Source organism: Macrobrachium rosenbergii, chromosome 21 (assembly GCF_040412425.1).
Source record: "Macrobrachium rosenbergii isolate ZJJX-2024 chromosome 21, ASM4041242v1, whole genome shotgun sequence".
Classification (NCBI taxonomy): Eukaryota; Metazoa; Arthropoda; class Malacostraca; order Decapoda; family Palaemonidae; genus Macrobrachium; species Macrobrachium rosenbergii.
In genome coordinates, this window is record NC_089761.1 from 49555857 (window position 1) to 49573809 (window position 17953).

At 34.7% G+C, this 17953-nt stretch overlaps 2 protein-coding genes across 6 annotated transcripts in view; one reads left to right on the plus strand and one right to left on the minus strand.

Moving 5' to 3' along the window:
- The window catches only part of kuz (zinc-dependent metalloprotease kuz), a 60965-nt gene extending 56199 nt beyond the window's left edge, over nt 1-4766 (plus strand). Inside the window, exon 15 of the mRNA XM_067122830.1 lies at nt 544-4766. The gene's annotated coding sequence lies outside the window, so the exon portion shown is untranslated. The remainder of the gene's footprint in view (nt 1-543) is intronic.
- Sms (spermine synthase) overlaps nt 4758-17953 on the minus strand; it is an 89556-nt gene continuing 76360 nt past the window's right edge. For all 5 annotated transcript variants that reach the window (XM_067123820.1, XM_067123818.1, XM_067123819.1 and 2 more), the window contains exons 9-10: nt 13284-13478; nt 4758-5034 (exon numbers count right to left, since the gene is read on the minus strand). In XM_067123820.1, the coding sequence (XP_066979921.1) occupies nt 4885-5034; nt 13284-13478 (345 nt within the window). In that variant the 3' untranslated portion in view covers nt 4758-4884. The remainder of the gene's footprint in view (nt 5035-13283; nt 13479-17953) is intronic.

The following is a 17953-nucleotide window of genomic DNA, read 5'->3' on the forward strand; positions in this document are numbered from 1 at the left end:
CATTTGTTAGACCGTTGATATTTGAGGATTTTTTAATTTGACCCAATCCCTGAGTAAAGAACTCTGTTCAGCATAAGCAATCTTTCAAGGCCACATGGAATATTCTCATTTGAAATAATTGGCGAGTGAATGGTAGAATGAAAAAATTAAGCTTTACTCTAGAAGTTGATAAGTCACTTTGAGGTCTTCATGCATGTTAGCTTGTCTGAAGAGGTGTGTGAAAGATGGTAAATGAATTAAACTATAGCTTTTATTACAGATAAGGTTTTCTAATTTTTATAATTAATGTAAATTTCACAGTTGTTTTAGTATTCATGTTTTGATAATTAGTTGTGTCTTTCCTTCTTAGTTTTAGAATAAGTGTGACAATTTTAAGACACTAAAGTGAAGACTTTGAAATCCCCTCCCTCATCTCTCTTCAGCAGTACATGTAATTATAAGATTCCCCATCAGTGGTATGATGGCTCATTTATTTAGAAGAGTATGATATAAGCCTTAACTTATGATCTGTGCATTTTCTCATTTTTACTTGTATCATTTCAGCTTCAGCCCCACCACTGGAGTGACCTTGTGATAATATTGGTATAAGTGGCCACCCTGTGGGGCTCTATACTCAGCCTTCCTCAGTGCTGCCAACGTGTCCCCTTGTACTCTGTCCCCAACGTAAAGAACAACATTAATTTGGCCCAATACCTATCCAGTTTTCTTACTATTGTGTGTGTCATGTCAGATAGGCTAGTTTTTAGGGTAGATCAAAAAAAATTTTAAAAACTCATATCACACAACAATTAAGAAGGCTCAAGTTTTAGGTACAGTAATCTTTAGAGCTGAGGTATCAGTTGGGCTAGAAGCCTGGTTGCTGAAGCTTTAGATAGTGTTTAGATGTAGAAAGGTGTAGGGTAGGATTTAGTTAACCTTTTTACTAGATGTAGGTTTCAGTTCAGATTGACTGGTCATAGTATGGAATTGGATATGGTATGCAAGTGGTCAGGAGTTATCACAATCATGAATTAATCAAAGAACTACAGTGTACTGTCAAATGTTGAAAGTAAACAAATGACTGATGTTCCAAGGAAGGGTGAAGAAGGTGGCAATAGAAAGTTTGTATTTATAATAGAAGTACCCTTGTTATGATTGATAAGTATCAAAGTGATATTGATGAAGGGGCTGGCTGACAGACTTGACTTTAGACAACATTTTGTTGTTGTTATTGTTGCATGGCCTGGATAAGGAGCCCAGTCTACTGTTGACTCTGAAGTTAGGCCTTAGTGAGTTTATGCTGATAATCTGTTATACTGGATAAGGCATGTGGAAAAAAGTACAGTGGAATTATTTATAGTGAGGCAGTTTTGATGTATTCATTAAGTGTTTTATTGACATTTCAAAACAAAGAAAATAGTGGAATGGTCTTGCTGGTAGATGACATTATAATTGTGATGAGAATTGTGGTGCTCTGAAAATGTCTTACAATGACTGGAGGAACGGAACACTGGATACTTTACAAAGGATAAGCAAGTCTTCATGGACTTTGCAAATCCACCTGATACACTCATGTAGAAAACACAGCTATTTCATTAGGATACAACTCATGTATGTTTCATAGAATCATCATATTGGTAGTGACACCATTTATATTTTCTTTAATATAAAGTTGACATTTTTAATAAGGTATAAACATTTTATTACTGACTTTGTGTTCACTATAAGGCACTATGCCTAAAGTCTAATATCATTCCTTTATTCATGCATTTATGAAAGAAACAAATTGAGGTTCTATAAGCTTTTTCATATTCTTGTCATTTGATTTAATAATATTGTGGTACAAGAATTGTATATGAACTTAGCATTAAAAGAAACTATACCCATACAATAACAGTTGCTCAGTTTGGGCTCCCACACATTCATATGGGTATAAGAGGAATTTACTTTTTTCTTTTGTTTTTATAGTTATATGGTTGTACTGTTTTTGAAAAATAAGTCTTGGCTCTCAGGTTGGAGAGGACATGATTGTTTATTCATGTCTTCTTTTTTATTTTTTTAAGTTGTAAAAATTGATTTTGCCATATAAACACCAAGGCACTCTCCAGTTAGCTTTTTGGTAGCCATTTGTGATTATCTGTTTACCAAGAAGTATTCATACATTTTATTTACATTTTGTTGAAGTTTCCATACTTTTTGTAATCTTGTAATGATAGGACTTGCCTTGGAGTATAATTTATGATTTCTAATCATTGACATTGAATCCCCTTGGCACTTTTGCATGGAAATGGTCGTGTATCTTCCATCTGCCATAAGTACAGGTAATCATAATCTTTTTAGTTCATCAATTAGTTTATCACTTATTGGTGAATTCTGGAAATATATTTGAATATATTTAGTGTGCTGATGTGATATGAAATCTTGGCAAATGTAAACCTGGGTTTTGTTATATTTCAGTGATTTAATTGCTGTTTTGGTTCAATCCTGGATTTACAGCGTTTTAAGCTGTTGCTACAGTTACCAATACAGCCTTTTTTATTGTGGAGATTTTTTTTTATTGTAAGGGTAATTACATTTTTCAAAATGGAGTGCATTTGATGTTCTTATATAGAGAAATCTGCATTCCCTAATGTAACGTTTATATAGTGTATGTGTGTAAGCCAAGGAGGACAGTTTTTAAAACAATACTTACAGACTCACAGTGTGAAGAAAGATGCATTCATGTTAAACATTTAGCTGTGTGCACTGTGTCATGTAGCATTAAGTATTTCCTTTTAGTCCGTTGTTATCCTTTCACATTTTATACATGTTGGGAGGGGAGGATGAGTTACAACTGTTATGTGATGATATTTACTATTTTGAGTATTTAAGATTTTGATGTTTGTTAAGCAGAGACCCCTTTCTTTTCACACTTGGTAAAAGATTCAGTATTACATACAAAGGAATATAGTTTTGGACCCAGATTATGTATATTTATGTATGAAAAATATTAATTTTTATTTTACATCTTTTGTTCTTGGAAATAAGTTGTGTAATATTTGAAGTTTTAAGGATAACATAATGCCATACCATTTCAGCAATTCATATTTTAAACTTAATTTTTATCATTCCAAAGACTCAAAAGGACCAAAGATTTTAAAGCCTACTCTTTAATATTATTTTATTATCTTATTGTGTGACTTTGTGCATAATCCATTTTTCTTGAATATCAGGAGCTCATGCAGGTAACTTTGTTATTATATCATCCATTTATTTTCTAATGTCTTTTTGTAGGAGAAGAAAAGAAAAGGACATGGAATCTATTACTTATTTTACCTTTTGTAAATGTATCCAAAGTTTTGCACTACTTAGTTTAGTTGGCTACAGTTTATTATACACCTGAACCAGTAAAATGGACGGGCCATTCATGGGAAATGATGGTCTATTATTTTTAAATGAAGTCACAATTATATTTTGCACTTCAAAATGTGGTTTTGGAGATATACGAATTTTCCTGTGAACATCAAAAAGAACTGTAAGTATATGTACCAATTAGCTGTAGGTTATGAAGTAAAGTTTGTGAAAAAAAAGTGTAATCTGTCAAGTAGTGTGACATACTTTTTCTTGCAGTTAGGTTGTTGGGAACTGTATACCTTTACTATTATTTTTGTTAATAAAGGAACAATATTCTATGATGAGTTTATTATAAAATTGGGATTTTGTCCATAATTAAAAATATATTAGGAAGGCTAACTCAACATATTTAAAAGAACAAATCATTAGTATATATTTTGCTTAGTGTATTTTCCATAATTTTTTAGGTTGAAAGCCTTATACTGTAGTTTTTAATTGGAACAAGTGATCAATTAATCCCATCTTTCTGATACAGTTGCTATATTTTAAGCTCTGGTAGCCATGCAGTCATTTTGCAGTGTTGTTTGACAGCACCAGGTAAATTTTATTCAAAAAAAGAGGAGGATGAGGATGTAAATAAGATATTTATGTGAACTATAATACTACTAACAAAAGTGAACAGCTTTCTAATCTTATAAAAATGTAGAAATTCTAATAATTTATCCTGGAAAGTTTTTTTAATAAAATAGTGCCATTTTACTAGATTTCCAGTCATAAGATATCAAAGTATGCTAGAATCAGATTTTGTGAAACACTGGGCATTAAAAAGACAGGAAGTACTTGTATTGTTGTGCCACAAAAGCTTGGTTTTTCTATTATATTTAGGGTCTTTGTAACCCATTATAATTTTTGCTGCAAAATTGTCATGATTTATTATCACAGTGTGGAATAGTTGGCTTTACCAAATTAATTTTTTTATATCCTGATGTTTATGAGTGATAATTAATAGAGGAAAAGCTAATTGAGTTTAAGACCACTTACCTCATGCCATGTTGGTTATGCTATCAAAAACAATTGTGAATTTAATAGACTGTAAATGTTAAATATGCCTTAATCTCTATGTTGCTTACATCATTTTAATCTTAAATAAGTTTGCTGAATGGATGGGTCATAACAGTCCCCTATTGCTGTAACAAACTCCAGTACCAATTTAAAGTAAATATGTATAGATATATTCCATGATCATTTATTTTGTTTAAAAGCTATCTTTCTCATACATAGTGTTTACATGACGCACTTGGACATGAAGTAGGTTAAAATATGTTTGTATATGATATGTAGTTTGATAATTGTTATTGTCATTATTACCACTTAACATGAGTGACATCTTTTTTTTATGGAGATCAATGTAATTTCATCACTATGTTTAATAAATAAACGATGTGTGCTTTTTAGTGTACTTTTTATTTTTGCCCTGATACTACAGTAGTCTTTCATACAAGAATTTTAGAGAAGTGGTTTTCCAGAGCCTTTTTTTTTTTTTTTACTTTCTTTGGGAATATACTTTATATTTTAGCTATTACGAGTTGCTTGGTAAAAACACCAATCTTCCATAAAAGAAGGCACAAAATTACTGGTACGATTGATTGACACTGGAACCTCAACCGCTGAAAACTGACGCTCAAACATCTTCAGTGCATTTTCACAACCACTGCCAATTGCCTGTAAAAGAAATATTTTAAGTTTTGTATGTGTTTGTGTACAGACAAACCATTGCCTTATGTTTCCACAGTACATAGAGTTGAATTGGCAACCCAAAACATTTACAAAAATGGATTCTGATAACCTTTGGGGTATTATTTCTATATTTCTTTCCCATTCTGTATAAATATTTTAGTTACTACATTAGCATGTCTCAAACTTTTTTTTTTTTTTTTCAACAAGGACACAACCATCACTTTTTTTTTTTTTTTTTTTTTTTTTCCCCCAGCAGGAACACAACCATCGCCTCTTACATCAGGAATATCGTTTGGCGCAAGCTGGAACAGTCATTGAATCCTGGTGACATGGTAGCTTGGGGGAATCACTGTTGCCCTAACCTCGCTACTCGGTTTTCTTCGCCTTCCATGCATTTGATGAATTTTGGACTGTGGATACTTAGCTTGCTACCCTTGTTCTTACTTGGGTTTTTTTTTTTGTGCCCTGTGCCTATGTTTGCTTGAATGTGCCCTTGGGCCGTTTTTCTCGAGATGGAGAAAAACATGACCAGTACCATGAATGACCATTTGATCGCTTCATGTGTGCTCTATTGGTGGACCCACATGAGATTTCCTACTGTAGCGGTAAGGATAGCTCATGATTCTTGCCTCAAAGTGTATGCACTTCCTGGTCCTCTCCTCAATGGAAAAAGTGTATAGTAAGAGGGGAAGGGAGGACAGGAAGTGTTACCTGGTTTCTTTGGGAAGTCACAATCCCCAGTTGACACCGCTGAACCCTTACACCTTTCCCTCATCAGAGGGTTACTTCCTTGAGTATGACAAACCTGTTCATCCTAACTTGTTTGGAAGCCAGTAATCTGATGTCTTAAAAAGTATTGCTTGAAATCTGGCTACTCTCATATAACACATTCCAGGTAGTCCTTTGGTGGAAGCCTTTCTTGACACTCACGGAAAAGAGGAAGGACAAGCCAGCTGATGATGTGTCTGCACATACCATGGTTTTTTCATCTACTGCTGTAAAGGAAGGGGATTCTCCAGTTGCATTAGTTTTGCAAGTGGCAGACCCTCTGGCAGATGCTTCCCTCTCCCATCCCAGCCTCAACCAGTCCTTAAGAGATGAAGGCAAGCAAGGACTATCATGAGAAAAGGAAATGTGCCCTTTGTATTTGACATCTCATCTTCAACTTCCTTGTCATAGGAGAAAAAGAATAAGGGGAAGTCCAAGAAGGCTGCTTACACTCACTCTTCCTCATGGCAGGAGAGCATAGGTGCCAGATCACCATGTGATCATACCTCAGGCAAGATTCTTGCTTGCACACATGCCCACTTGGACGAGAGGAGTCCACCTTTGCCATCACACCAAGATGGTTCTGTGCACCTGCCCCCTTACTCTACCTGTACCTATCTGCAAACCTCATAACAGTGTTGGTCCCATTAATTCTCTGTAGGACTAAACTGGCAAAAGCACAAGGAATACTAACAACAAAACACTCGTAACAAAAACATAGCAAGTGCACAGATACTGAAAGTATCACACAGTTATCAAACAAATAGAGAATACTCCTCCTCATCACAGGTGCTTGTCTGGTGTCTGAGGAAACAGTGGTTGGTGTTGGTTGGAGAGAGGGGAACGGAATGGAACATAAATTTAAAAGTAATTTGTATTTTTCATAAGTATATGAACCTTAGCTTTCAGAAAACAGTTATTTCAGTGCATGGCATGCTTCGGCTGTTATTTAGTGTATGGCATATGGCTGTTACTACATATATAAAAAAAACATTCTTACTGGGTAGGCCCATGTATTGGCCTATCTCAGCCAGTGTTCTCACCTGCACTTGCTAGTGGACATGAGTGTGTTAGACCCACAGGGTCATTCCCCCATAGGGGGTTAGTGCCATTAATGCACCTAATGTGGCACATTGTAGGCAATACTACAGGTTCTTTGAAGTGTCCCTTCAGCCCCTAGCTGCAACATTATTCATTCCTTTTACTGTAGTTCCATTCCTATTCTCTTTCTTCCATCTTGCTGTCCAGCCTCTCCTAACAATTGTTTCATAGTGCAACTGCAAGGTTCTCCTCCTATTACACCTTTCAAACCTTTCTACTCTCAATTTCCCTTTCAGTGCTGAATGACTTAATAGGTCCCAGTGCTTGGCCTCGGGCCTAATTTCTATATTCCATTCCACCAGCTCATTCAGCATTTTGATGAGAATAAATGAAAATGAGAACAAAATGAATGAATTTAAAAACATAAATTCTAAAGGTGATCAATGTTTAAAAAGGTACAAACCCAAAAATTTAATTACTAATTAATATTGCCTAAAATAAGATTAAAAATGCCTTGCATACAATTATCAGATCTTTTCATAGAACAGTTTTTAAAAAATCAATAACTTGACAAACATCAATACTGTCCCCTAAAATTTCAATGGTGGGTTTACCATCTAGATGGTACATCCCCCTTTCATTTACTAACATCGTGCATTGAACCAGAATGTGCTCAACTGAACAAAACTGTCAGTCTGAACTGACCAATCCTAAGCCTTGTCAAAATAGTTCCATTCCTCTTGTTGCTTTGGCAAGACAATTGCCAACATCATATCTGAAGCCTAATAGCCTTAAACTTTTTATTAGCAAGACGGGGAGATGGCCATTGCTTCTGCTGCATACTGAATATATATAATTTTGAACAGGGATCTTCATATCAAATTGGAGTTTGCTTCTTTGCCCAATTCTTCATTTCTGGGATCTCAACATGACCAGGAACCCAACAAAACTCTCTTTTGTGCCTAAAGAAACTGGAAAAGCCATGCCTAAGTCTTCAGTACTAACGGATGGGATGAATTATAATTAAGGGTTTCCAGAGCACTTTTGCAATCTGGGTATATGACTCAAAACTTATTTGAGTTATATGCTAAATGTAAAATTTAACAATGGCTGATAGTTCAGCTGTATATACTGAGGCAGAAGGGAGGTAGTTTTGCAAAATTACAAAAATCATCTGTGACAACAGCTAGACCAACTTCCTCACTTGACTTCCAGCCACTGGTATAGATTTTATATTATTACTGTTATTCAGTAAATGCCACCTATTCATATGGAAGAAGCCCACACGGGCCATTGACCTGAAATTAAAGTTTTCAAAGAATATGGTGTTCATTAGGAAGAAGAAGTAAAGGGAAATACAGGAAGAAGAGATCCCACTTAATAAAAAAGACAAAAATAAATTAATAAATTTGTAAGTAGATAAAAATGTATTAAAATGCAAGAATAGTGTTAGGGTAGTAAGGCATTGCATTTTCACTTGAACTTCTTAAGTTGTCATGAGTTTCATCTTGTTCCATTAACTGAGTGTAACTTCATGAGGGAGTGTTCTTTTTTTTATTGCATGCTTACACAGCTAGTTAGAGCTATAAGCCTGTAACTGGTAGTCTGATGGCCTTTATTTGGTTTTTTGATCAGTATTACTATGGCAATTTTCCATCCCCTTGGTTAAATTCCAGTCTCCCAAATTCTGTGAATGATCCTTATGAGGTAGGTTTTTACCTCTTCCAGCATTACATACAAGATGGTATCTTACCAGAACCATCATCTGGTGAAGAAAGAGCATCTTGTAGCTCATGAACATGATTACCATCAGATAAATCTAAAGGAGCATGAGAGTTCCTAATCTCCTGAAAGTCAGCCAAGTAATTACTTTGACTTGAAATACTGGATAAGTGCTGACCTACATTTATTCAGCTACATTTTTGGAACTTGTTATTAGTATATCTCCCACCTTTGAAAAGGGTTTTTAGGGGCTAAAGCACAGGGCTAATGGAGGAGGAAATAGCACTGTGAGGGCAAAATGCTGCAACAAAAGTGCAGAAAGGGTATGAGCATGTGACACACACAAAAGCAAATCTCAACTACGAGAGCCAAAGGACAGTGACAATCACAAACCAAGATGGCTGAGAACAAAATGGATGTGCTAGCCCATCTCAGGTCACTGATGACTCAGAGGCCTACCCATTAGGGCATGTGATTTTTGTTTAAGCCAGCACAGCCGCAGTGCGTTTTGCACTGAGAGTTATATCTATAAAAGCATAGGTTTGTATTCCTTTTGGAACAAATTTCCCTACAAGCTTCCATACTTTCTTCCAAACTACTCTGGATGGAGTTTTTGAACTTATTCCATTGATTATATCCATGCATGCATTTCTTTTTTGCACTATGACACTATCGATGCTGTTTTGCCATAGCTCGTTGATATATGTTGGCCTTTGGCAGTACAAGTATCACAAAATCTGTACTATATGGAACGAAACTTATGTACTGTTAAAGTTAGCTTACATGTTCGTGCCATCAAGTGTGAACTGCACTTTAAAAAATTCAAACTACATTTGGCTTGTAGTCACCTCTTAGCCCCACAGGTGGTGTTGGAATGCAAACAACTGAGTCAGTATTCTTCTTGCCATCTGCTTCAGCAAATGTGTGAATCGACGTTGTTATATTATTTATGATTTCTGGCTAAATTTCTCCTGTACGGTATTGTACCTGTTTTCTGCTTTTTGCACTGTGTCATCTACAGCAAGCAAAGATGAAAACAATACACTGTATAAGAAGAGTTTGTGAAAACCGACTGCTTCGTTTTGCTGATGATCCCGTAGCCTATGTTAGCCTGACTGAGGCACAACCGTGGTTTTTTCTTGTCAAGATAACAAGTGATCAGATGAGATAAAGGAATTTAGTGTAGGGATGATACTACATCTTACCCAGCTTTGAAGCAGCTTAGAGCTGATTTAGGACTTACATACAATATAGCCTAAGTTGCCTCAAATAACTCGAGTACTTATGTCTAATTGTAAGCGTAAGTACTTTTCATTGCGGTATTTCGTACTTAGTGCTACAGCTCAATTACTGCAAGATTAATATGTTTATATATGTGTGTAATGTTTTTGCATGCAAATATGAATAGGCTTATGTATGTATGTATATATATATATGTTTATAGATATGTTTTTGTGTGGTGCTACAGTTTTGTCTGTGCTGTCTACATCCACCCCCTTTTTTTTTTTGGTAGGCTATCTTTTATAAGGCATACACATTAAAAATTCTGTACAGGCCACATTACTATAGGCTAGCTATCCCATGTTTACAATACCTTAGGATAAGGTACCATAGGCCTTAACACCATAGGTTAGGCTATCCTACCCAAAATAATATTAGCCTAATGCCTTCATGGCCAACCTTTAGGACATAGGGGTGGATATATCAGTCAAAGACAGATATTACTTTTTATGCCTCTGTCGCCATTTAGTGCATTTAATGATACTGATAACAGAAATATTAATCCTAAAGAGGCAGATTTTCTTGATGATGCATCAGACTTGTATCCTCTCCTTGACAGCCCTATTACGAGGCTAACGGGAGGAATGTCTTCTTCTTTTTCTCAATGCAGTTGTAAAGTAACAAACAGATGTTTTGGGCTATCACCCAAATGCCTCCAATCAGGATATTATATTCTACAGCCTTTTTCGCATGTTCTCACGATTCCCGGATTTTTGTGGAATGTATATACACATTATTTGTGGAAAATTTGCCCATTTGCAGTATTTTTCACTGAGAAATATTCACTAATTAGTATATTTTCATATTTTCATGACTAAATGCACTTTTTGTGATAAAACTATTAAAATACTCAGGTATATGCATTTTTTGAGATTTTTTGTGTTTGAACTATCAAAATAGGCAGTTTTAAGTGTTTTTAGAGGGGTTTTAAATATTAGCGGATTTTAGCTATTCTCGGGGGTGTGGTACGCATCCCCCGCGAACATGGGGGGTTTACTGTACACCGCCATACCTTGCAGATGGGGGATGTTGCAACAATAAATAAAGTCAGGGCCATCAAACCCTGGGATTAAAAATTCAACCTTTGACTTTTTACTACTTACAAGTGTCTCGGATAAAAACATCAAGTCATAGTTTTGGGCACAACTCTGGAAATCAAGAAAATCTGACCTTACGCCTTGAATATTCAAGTAAAGTACTCTGTAATTTTTCTTACAGTAATGAGTAGCAGGCCCAGAGTTAAGCTCAGTGTCTCCCGAAAGAATTAAAATTAACATTGAAGCAAATCTAATAAATAGATTCATAACAACAACAAGAAGTAATACAGTCAACCCTCGTTAAGACGGACCTAATAGGGGGAGCCAGGGTATCCGTCTTAGCCGAGAGTATGGTTTAACTGGCGATATGTATTATGTATACAGGCAGTCAACGGTTATTGGCGATCGGTTTTACGGGACTTGTCTAGTGATGAAAATCGGCGATTTTTGGAGCCGATATGAGCTGATATCTGCTTATCGGTGCCAATAATAGGGTACTGGTGCTGACACATACCTAACAGAGGTGCCGATCTCCGGTTATCGGCACTGATAAGCGCTGAAAATCACCGATTTTCGGTTATCGGTGATTTTCGTTTATCATCACGCCATTGGAACAGAATCCCCGCCAATAACCAGGGACTGACTGTATACCTATAAATACCTGTAAATATACTGTATTTCATTATTTTTATGAAGAGTATGAATATTAAACCAATGTAGAAACGTTTGAATTAAACCTCATAGTAAAAGATGAAAAATGAAGAATAAAACATGATAAAAATTATAGAATTCAGCTGCATATGTAGATGCTTAGGCCGGGACAAGAATACATAATTATTAAGTAAAAGGAAGTTGTCTCTAAAATGAAGAGTAAGATAATGAAATTTAGATTATAAAAAAATAAAAACACTAGTAGACTACACAGTACTATATCTATAATGAAATATAAAAGATAATAAAAATGATGATAAAATTAACCTGCATAGAGGGAACTGGCAACTCTCTCTCTCTTGTCATTTGCCACATAAACACAAGTATTGTTCGCAAAGTTTACCTCTGTCATGTCTTTCTTTCCTAAAAACATACAAAGCATCATACTGTAGCTACCAGTCAGGCAGCAGATGTGCAATGTGCAAGAGAACATATACAAGACCAGAAGCTTACACTATGCAATATACACTGATGGGTCAAAATCTACATCAGTCATGAGATTTGCAGCTATGTCACCCAAGAAAACATTCCAATTTTCCACACCTTCTACCATTTGTTTTCACAACAGAATCAGGTGCAGTAGGATCAACCATTAAAATGATTAAAGACACAACATTGTAGAAATTTTGTAACATTTAGCAACTCCAGAAGTGCCATAAAACCCTTTAAAATTATAACTGGATCCAGACTACTAAGTTGCTTCTGACACTGAAATGTATATGTGACATCCAAAAATCTAGAACAGACAACAGTTGCTTTGCACAGCAGTATCAACAGGTTTGTAATGAAATAATTACAATTTAAGACTAAAATCCTTAGTCATAACATGCAAGCATGGCTTTTTTTTTTTACCCTAAATCCTTAAATGTTAGTGTAAGCCATACTTAGGGTGTGCAAGAGAGAGGCCAGGCTTTAGATTAAAATCCTTAGCCATACTTAGACAGGTATGCTATTTTCTGACATAACTTACAGTAATCACGCTCAAAGTTTGGACTCAGCTTTGAAAAGAAATTTATCATGAAAAAAAAAATTTTAAACCGTTAGGCAAAATAATCAGATGCAGCCTTTTCATACTACTGTAATACAGTACTGTATAAATTATACTCAAAATTTCAAAAGGTTAAACAATTAAAAAAAAATCAGTAAATCAAAATTCTTCACAAAAACAGATACCACACTGTTATACTGCCATGAACTGTTTGTGAATAAAAAAATTATTCTACAGAAAGAAACTCTGAGTTTCTTTAATATGGACAGACATACACAGAAAAAAATCAGCTTCACCAAGAGATAGGTGAAAACTTGTAGACTATAATCTTGTATATGTATATCAAAATTTTTTTATGTTCTATTGTACAAACATTTGCAACCAGGGCAAGTTGCAATAGGTGCAAACATTAAAACAAAATCACATTATGTTTTGAAGAGGTATGGCAGATTTCTACTGAAATAAATTAGGCCTTATATGAAAGCCGAAACTTACAGTTGAAACTAAAGCATTTCAAGTGCACTTAATAAAATTTTAGCAATTACTCAAACACCAGTATGATTAGCATCGTATTACAAGCAGTCTTTGAGGCCATTACCTGTACCTTTTCAAGATTCCAAAAACTAAAAGACTTAGAAATTCAATATAAAATGTTAAAAGATTTCATAAAAAATAAAAATACTTACATGAGTCATGTACTTTCCTGTTCCTGGTTTTAGCAGTTTTGTTCCAAGATTTATGATATTACGAATAAAGTCCCATAATTCCCCTCGAGGAGATGAAGAAATTGGGATGTCTGTGAGATCTCCAAAAACATAGTCAAATGATTTATTTTGTTCGATGTAATCTTTCATGTATGCAATAGCATCCCCAACAATAATCTGAAATACAAGAGAAACATGCCATAAATTAACTGGAACCAATAACATTAGAATATCTTATTAATAAAGCAGATGAACACTGACCACTGGTGATTTGTAAGCTAAAATAATATAACATTTGAAAAATCTGATGCACAATTCTCACTGCTAAAGTTTCCTTCATAACGGTAACTTGTGAAAAATAAAATGAAGTTTCTAAAGCTTAAATGGGCTACCAGCAGAACCTTGCTAGGAGAGAAGATATGAGAAAAATATAAAATTTATTTTTTTTTTACTACAAATTACTTTCTATTATGTTTAAATTCTGGGTATAGTCAGGCAAACTAAGTGTTACGCAGTTACAAATGGGCTAGGTATGTGACATTTTGTGATGGTACGATATTACCACAATTTTGTTGATTCAACTCTTATTTCCTTGCCAATCTGTAAATCAAGATGTATGCCAATCAAAGGGATTGGAAAGAGGGGTGTTCCATACAAAAACATGACCATTAAGTATACAAATGATCTAGAATTTTGTGTTCATATGAATTACATACCTCTTGTTCTTTCTTGGGTTGAACAATTACTAAAAAGGAAGGTATCTACCTTGATCAACTCTTGTATATCCCTTGAAGATATGTGATCTCAGCATTTCTTTATCTGTTATCTAGTCATGGCGTTGAAGTACTCAAACACAAGCATGTCGAATACTTGTCACTAACCATCTAATGTATGTCCAACTGAGAATTAAGACAGCTTATCTATGGATGGTGTCCATCAAATGAAATAAGGTAAATGTCCTGTCACCTTTGCTGCTTGCCCTTCTCATATATGTTATCAAGGAAAAAGTGGTAGGAGATGGAAGTGGTTTCCATGGAAGTAATGACAGAAACTTATCAGATTTAAAAGTACACAGATACTATTTTAATCAGCAAAATACTGCGAGACTGGCAATCCTTGCTTCAAAGACTGTTGTGTACTTATATGGGACTTATGATTAATCTAAGAAAAACACAAATAACAAAGAGTATAAAGAAAGGGATGACATAACACTAGGAGGAGGAAGGATTAATGAGGAAGAGGCTTTTGAATATTAAAGATTACAGTAATATCCAATACAGGTTCTCTTGATTTGATATTTTGTGCAAGGCTAAAAATGGAAAATCATATAGACTGACATCATGTTATTATACATTACTCCAGTGCAATCTATATTGCTATATGGACAAGAATCATGGTAAGACAATGAGACTACAGTGATCCTCCGCTTTTACATGGGGACAGGTTCCAGAACCCATTGCAGAAATGCAAAAATCCCCTCTAAAAATGCTTATAACTGGCTTACAACTGGCAAATACCCTGTACCCCTTAAACTAAAATGCTTATAACTGCCTATTTTAACAGTTGCCTAATTTAATAGTTCAAACAAAAATATACCTTAAATTATCACACTAAAACAATTTAATATAATTTCAAACAAATAATACACCCCAAACCATCATCCCAAAATACCCAAAGTCATCTTACATTCCCTCCTACAACTGTTACTCCTAAGTATATACACCCATAAAATGCTTATAACTGCTTATTTTAACAATTCATTGCCAAACTTAACAGCTCAAATAAGCTCAAATAAAAATATACCTCAAACTATCATCCGAGAACACCCCAATATCATTTCAAAGTCATCTTACAACATTACGTACCTGCCTACAACTGTTACTCTTAAGTGTCCCCTATAATTCAGACATGTTTTCTTTTGCCTAACGTAACTTTGTGCATTGTCTGCTGTACTGCACATGATGCACATACATTTTCTTATATTTTGATGTGTTGCAAGATAATTCTGAAATGACATTTACTGTAGAGTCTGCATTTAAGGATAGTACTACTGTACAGAGCATATCTGAAATACGTGGGCAGTTTAGAACAACAAGACATGTTCCTCCAAAAAGAATGCTAAGTTTGCTAGGTCATGTTAGTATTTTTGTGATTATGTACATAGAAATACATTTATGATAAAAAAATGATTTAGTACTGTAAGTTCTTGGTTTAGGTCATTTTGGGGTTAGTCCTCACCATCCATAAATTTATTAAAAAATTCTTGTTCAGTCATTCTCTCCCTCTTATACTCCATTGGCTCCTCCATGGCGAAAAGGGCAGGGCATGGGAGGTGACCGGCGCTGCCACATCAAATATTCCCACTCACGTTGTATGGTATATGAAGGCAGCATAAGTTATACAACACAAATATAAATAGTTGCTAATCAATTTTTGCCAATTATTAAAGGCCCTCGTAATTTTCTAGCATTTAACAACAATAAAACAACACGTTTATTCTTAAACGTGACAAAAAAATTTCCAGCGCTGCCAGTTCTTCTCTTACCTGTTAAGCTGACCACAGGGCATGAAGATGTCAAACAGCCCGTGCCTCCACAAGGGAAGCTCAGTCAAAACACTCACTGACTCATTAAGGAGTCTGTCGCCTTACAAACAACATGGAAGGAAGTCCTCGTTCCCGCATTAATCTTCATCCACAGGCTCGAGAAATCGATTCATAGGGTGTATTATTATCAAATGTACTTAATTCTATTTGTTTTTGACAAAAATGAAGACTATAAAACACGTGGACCATTGCGGATATCAGATAAAAACACAAAAACAAAGGCATTTTTTCAGTAAAGCAACAATGATAGTCCGGAGAGAACAATCAGGATTTGAAAAAGAAGGCAAAGAATAGGAAAGAGATGCGGCACATGTAATTTTCCTGGAAATAATCATCTATATGTTTTATATAATTATCTATTTGTTTTGACAAACCCTTATATATAATGAAGACTATAAAACACAATAGATATTTTCATCGGGTATGGGCATTCATGCAAACGTATCGTGTATGTTATAACGATAAAAACTGATACAAAAACAAAGGAAAAACAATGAAATATTCCGAGTAAATGGCAAAGCTGGAACTAAGTCTGTAAAGAAAAGAAGATATATGAATAGAAAAATGTTATGAATATATATATAATCTTAACTGGAAAGAAACGAAGGACCATATTATGAATAGATGATAAATTAGATAGCTGCCGATAATCTTATTTGTGTAACCTATGTATATTTATGCTATATATATTCTTATCTGTCTACACACAATCCTTTTCAAATGTCAATTATCTCTCTCTCTCTCTCTCTCTCTCTCTCTCTCTCTCTCTCTCTCTCTATATCATATATCTCTCTATCTATATATCTGTATATATATATATATATATATATATATATATATATATATATATATATATATATATATATATATATATATATATATATATGCATAGACATATATATATATACAGTAACAGTAAATTGACACAAAAACAAGTAAATTAGAAGTGCGGAAGTCGAGTAGCGTGAGATAATCACAAGGAAGGTTCAAAAAGAGATTCAATGAGGCCTATATGAAAAACAGAGACCTGGAAGAATGGAAATATTTTCGAAGGAGTGTCGAGGCAATAGAGAACACCCAGAAGTTTACTGCTCCCAGGAGACATTAACAAACGCCAAGGAGGTTAAACCTCCTTGACAGAAGCACGGATTAAAAGGTAAATGGGAAGGGTAGGCCTTTAAAAACTCGAGAGAAGTACATTTGGCAACGAAGGGGACAACGCCTAAATCGCCATGAAGGCGCCAATAGAGTATAGTATACATATCCTTTAATGAGAAAACAGCAAAATATCAGTAAAACATTATTTCACTTACAGAATCCATTTATACTGTATTGATCCAATCACCGTAAAAGTATTTAAAATCTGAATTTTATACGTAAGCACTACAACAACAAAAAACCGGCATTCTGACTCTTCTCCTCAGCCCTAGTTTAACCGTGCCTTTGAAGTGTCGTCCCCAGCAAGTAAGTGTGCTTAGACTTACTGTAGATGTATAAACACTTCATTTCTCTCTCTCTCTCTCCGTATACACAATCTTTAATGAAAAAACAGCAAACTATCAATAAAACATTATTTCGCTTACAGAATCCATTCATACTGTGCTAGTATACATATCCTTTAATGGAAAAACATCAAAATATCAATAAAATGTTATTTCACTTACAGAATCCATTTATACTGAGCTTAGAATTCCATGTAAACACCACTCTCTCTCTCTCTCTCTCTCTCTCTCTCTCTCTCTCAGTACAGATCAGTATACATATCTTTTAATGAAAAAACAGCAAAATATCAATAAAACATTATTTCCCTTACAAATCCATTTATACTACTCTTAGACTTTGATGTAAACACTCTCTCTCTCTCTCTCTCTCTCTCTCTCTCTCTCTCTCTCAATCATATCCTTTAATGAAAAAATACAGTACTTAGTGAATACAGTGTTGCTCTACGAAAAAAAGTAAATTAGTGATAATCTTAGAGATACAGTCAGACTGAAGAATAACACCAAAACTGAAATTGTAGTTCCATATGTGGATGAGATACAGACAC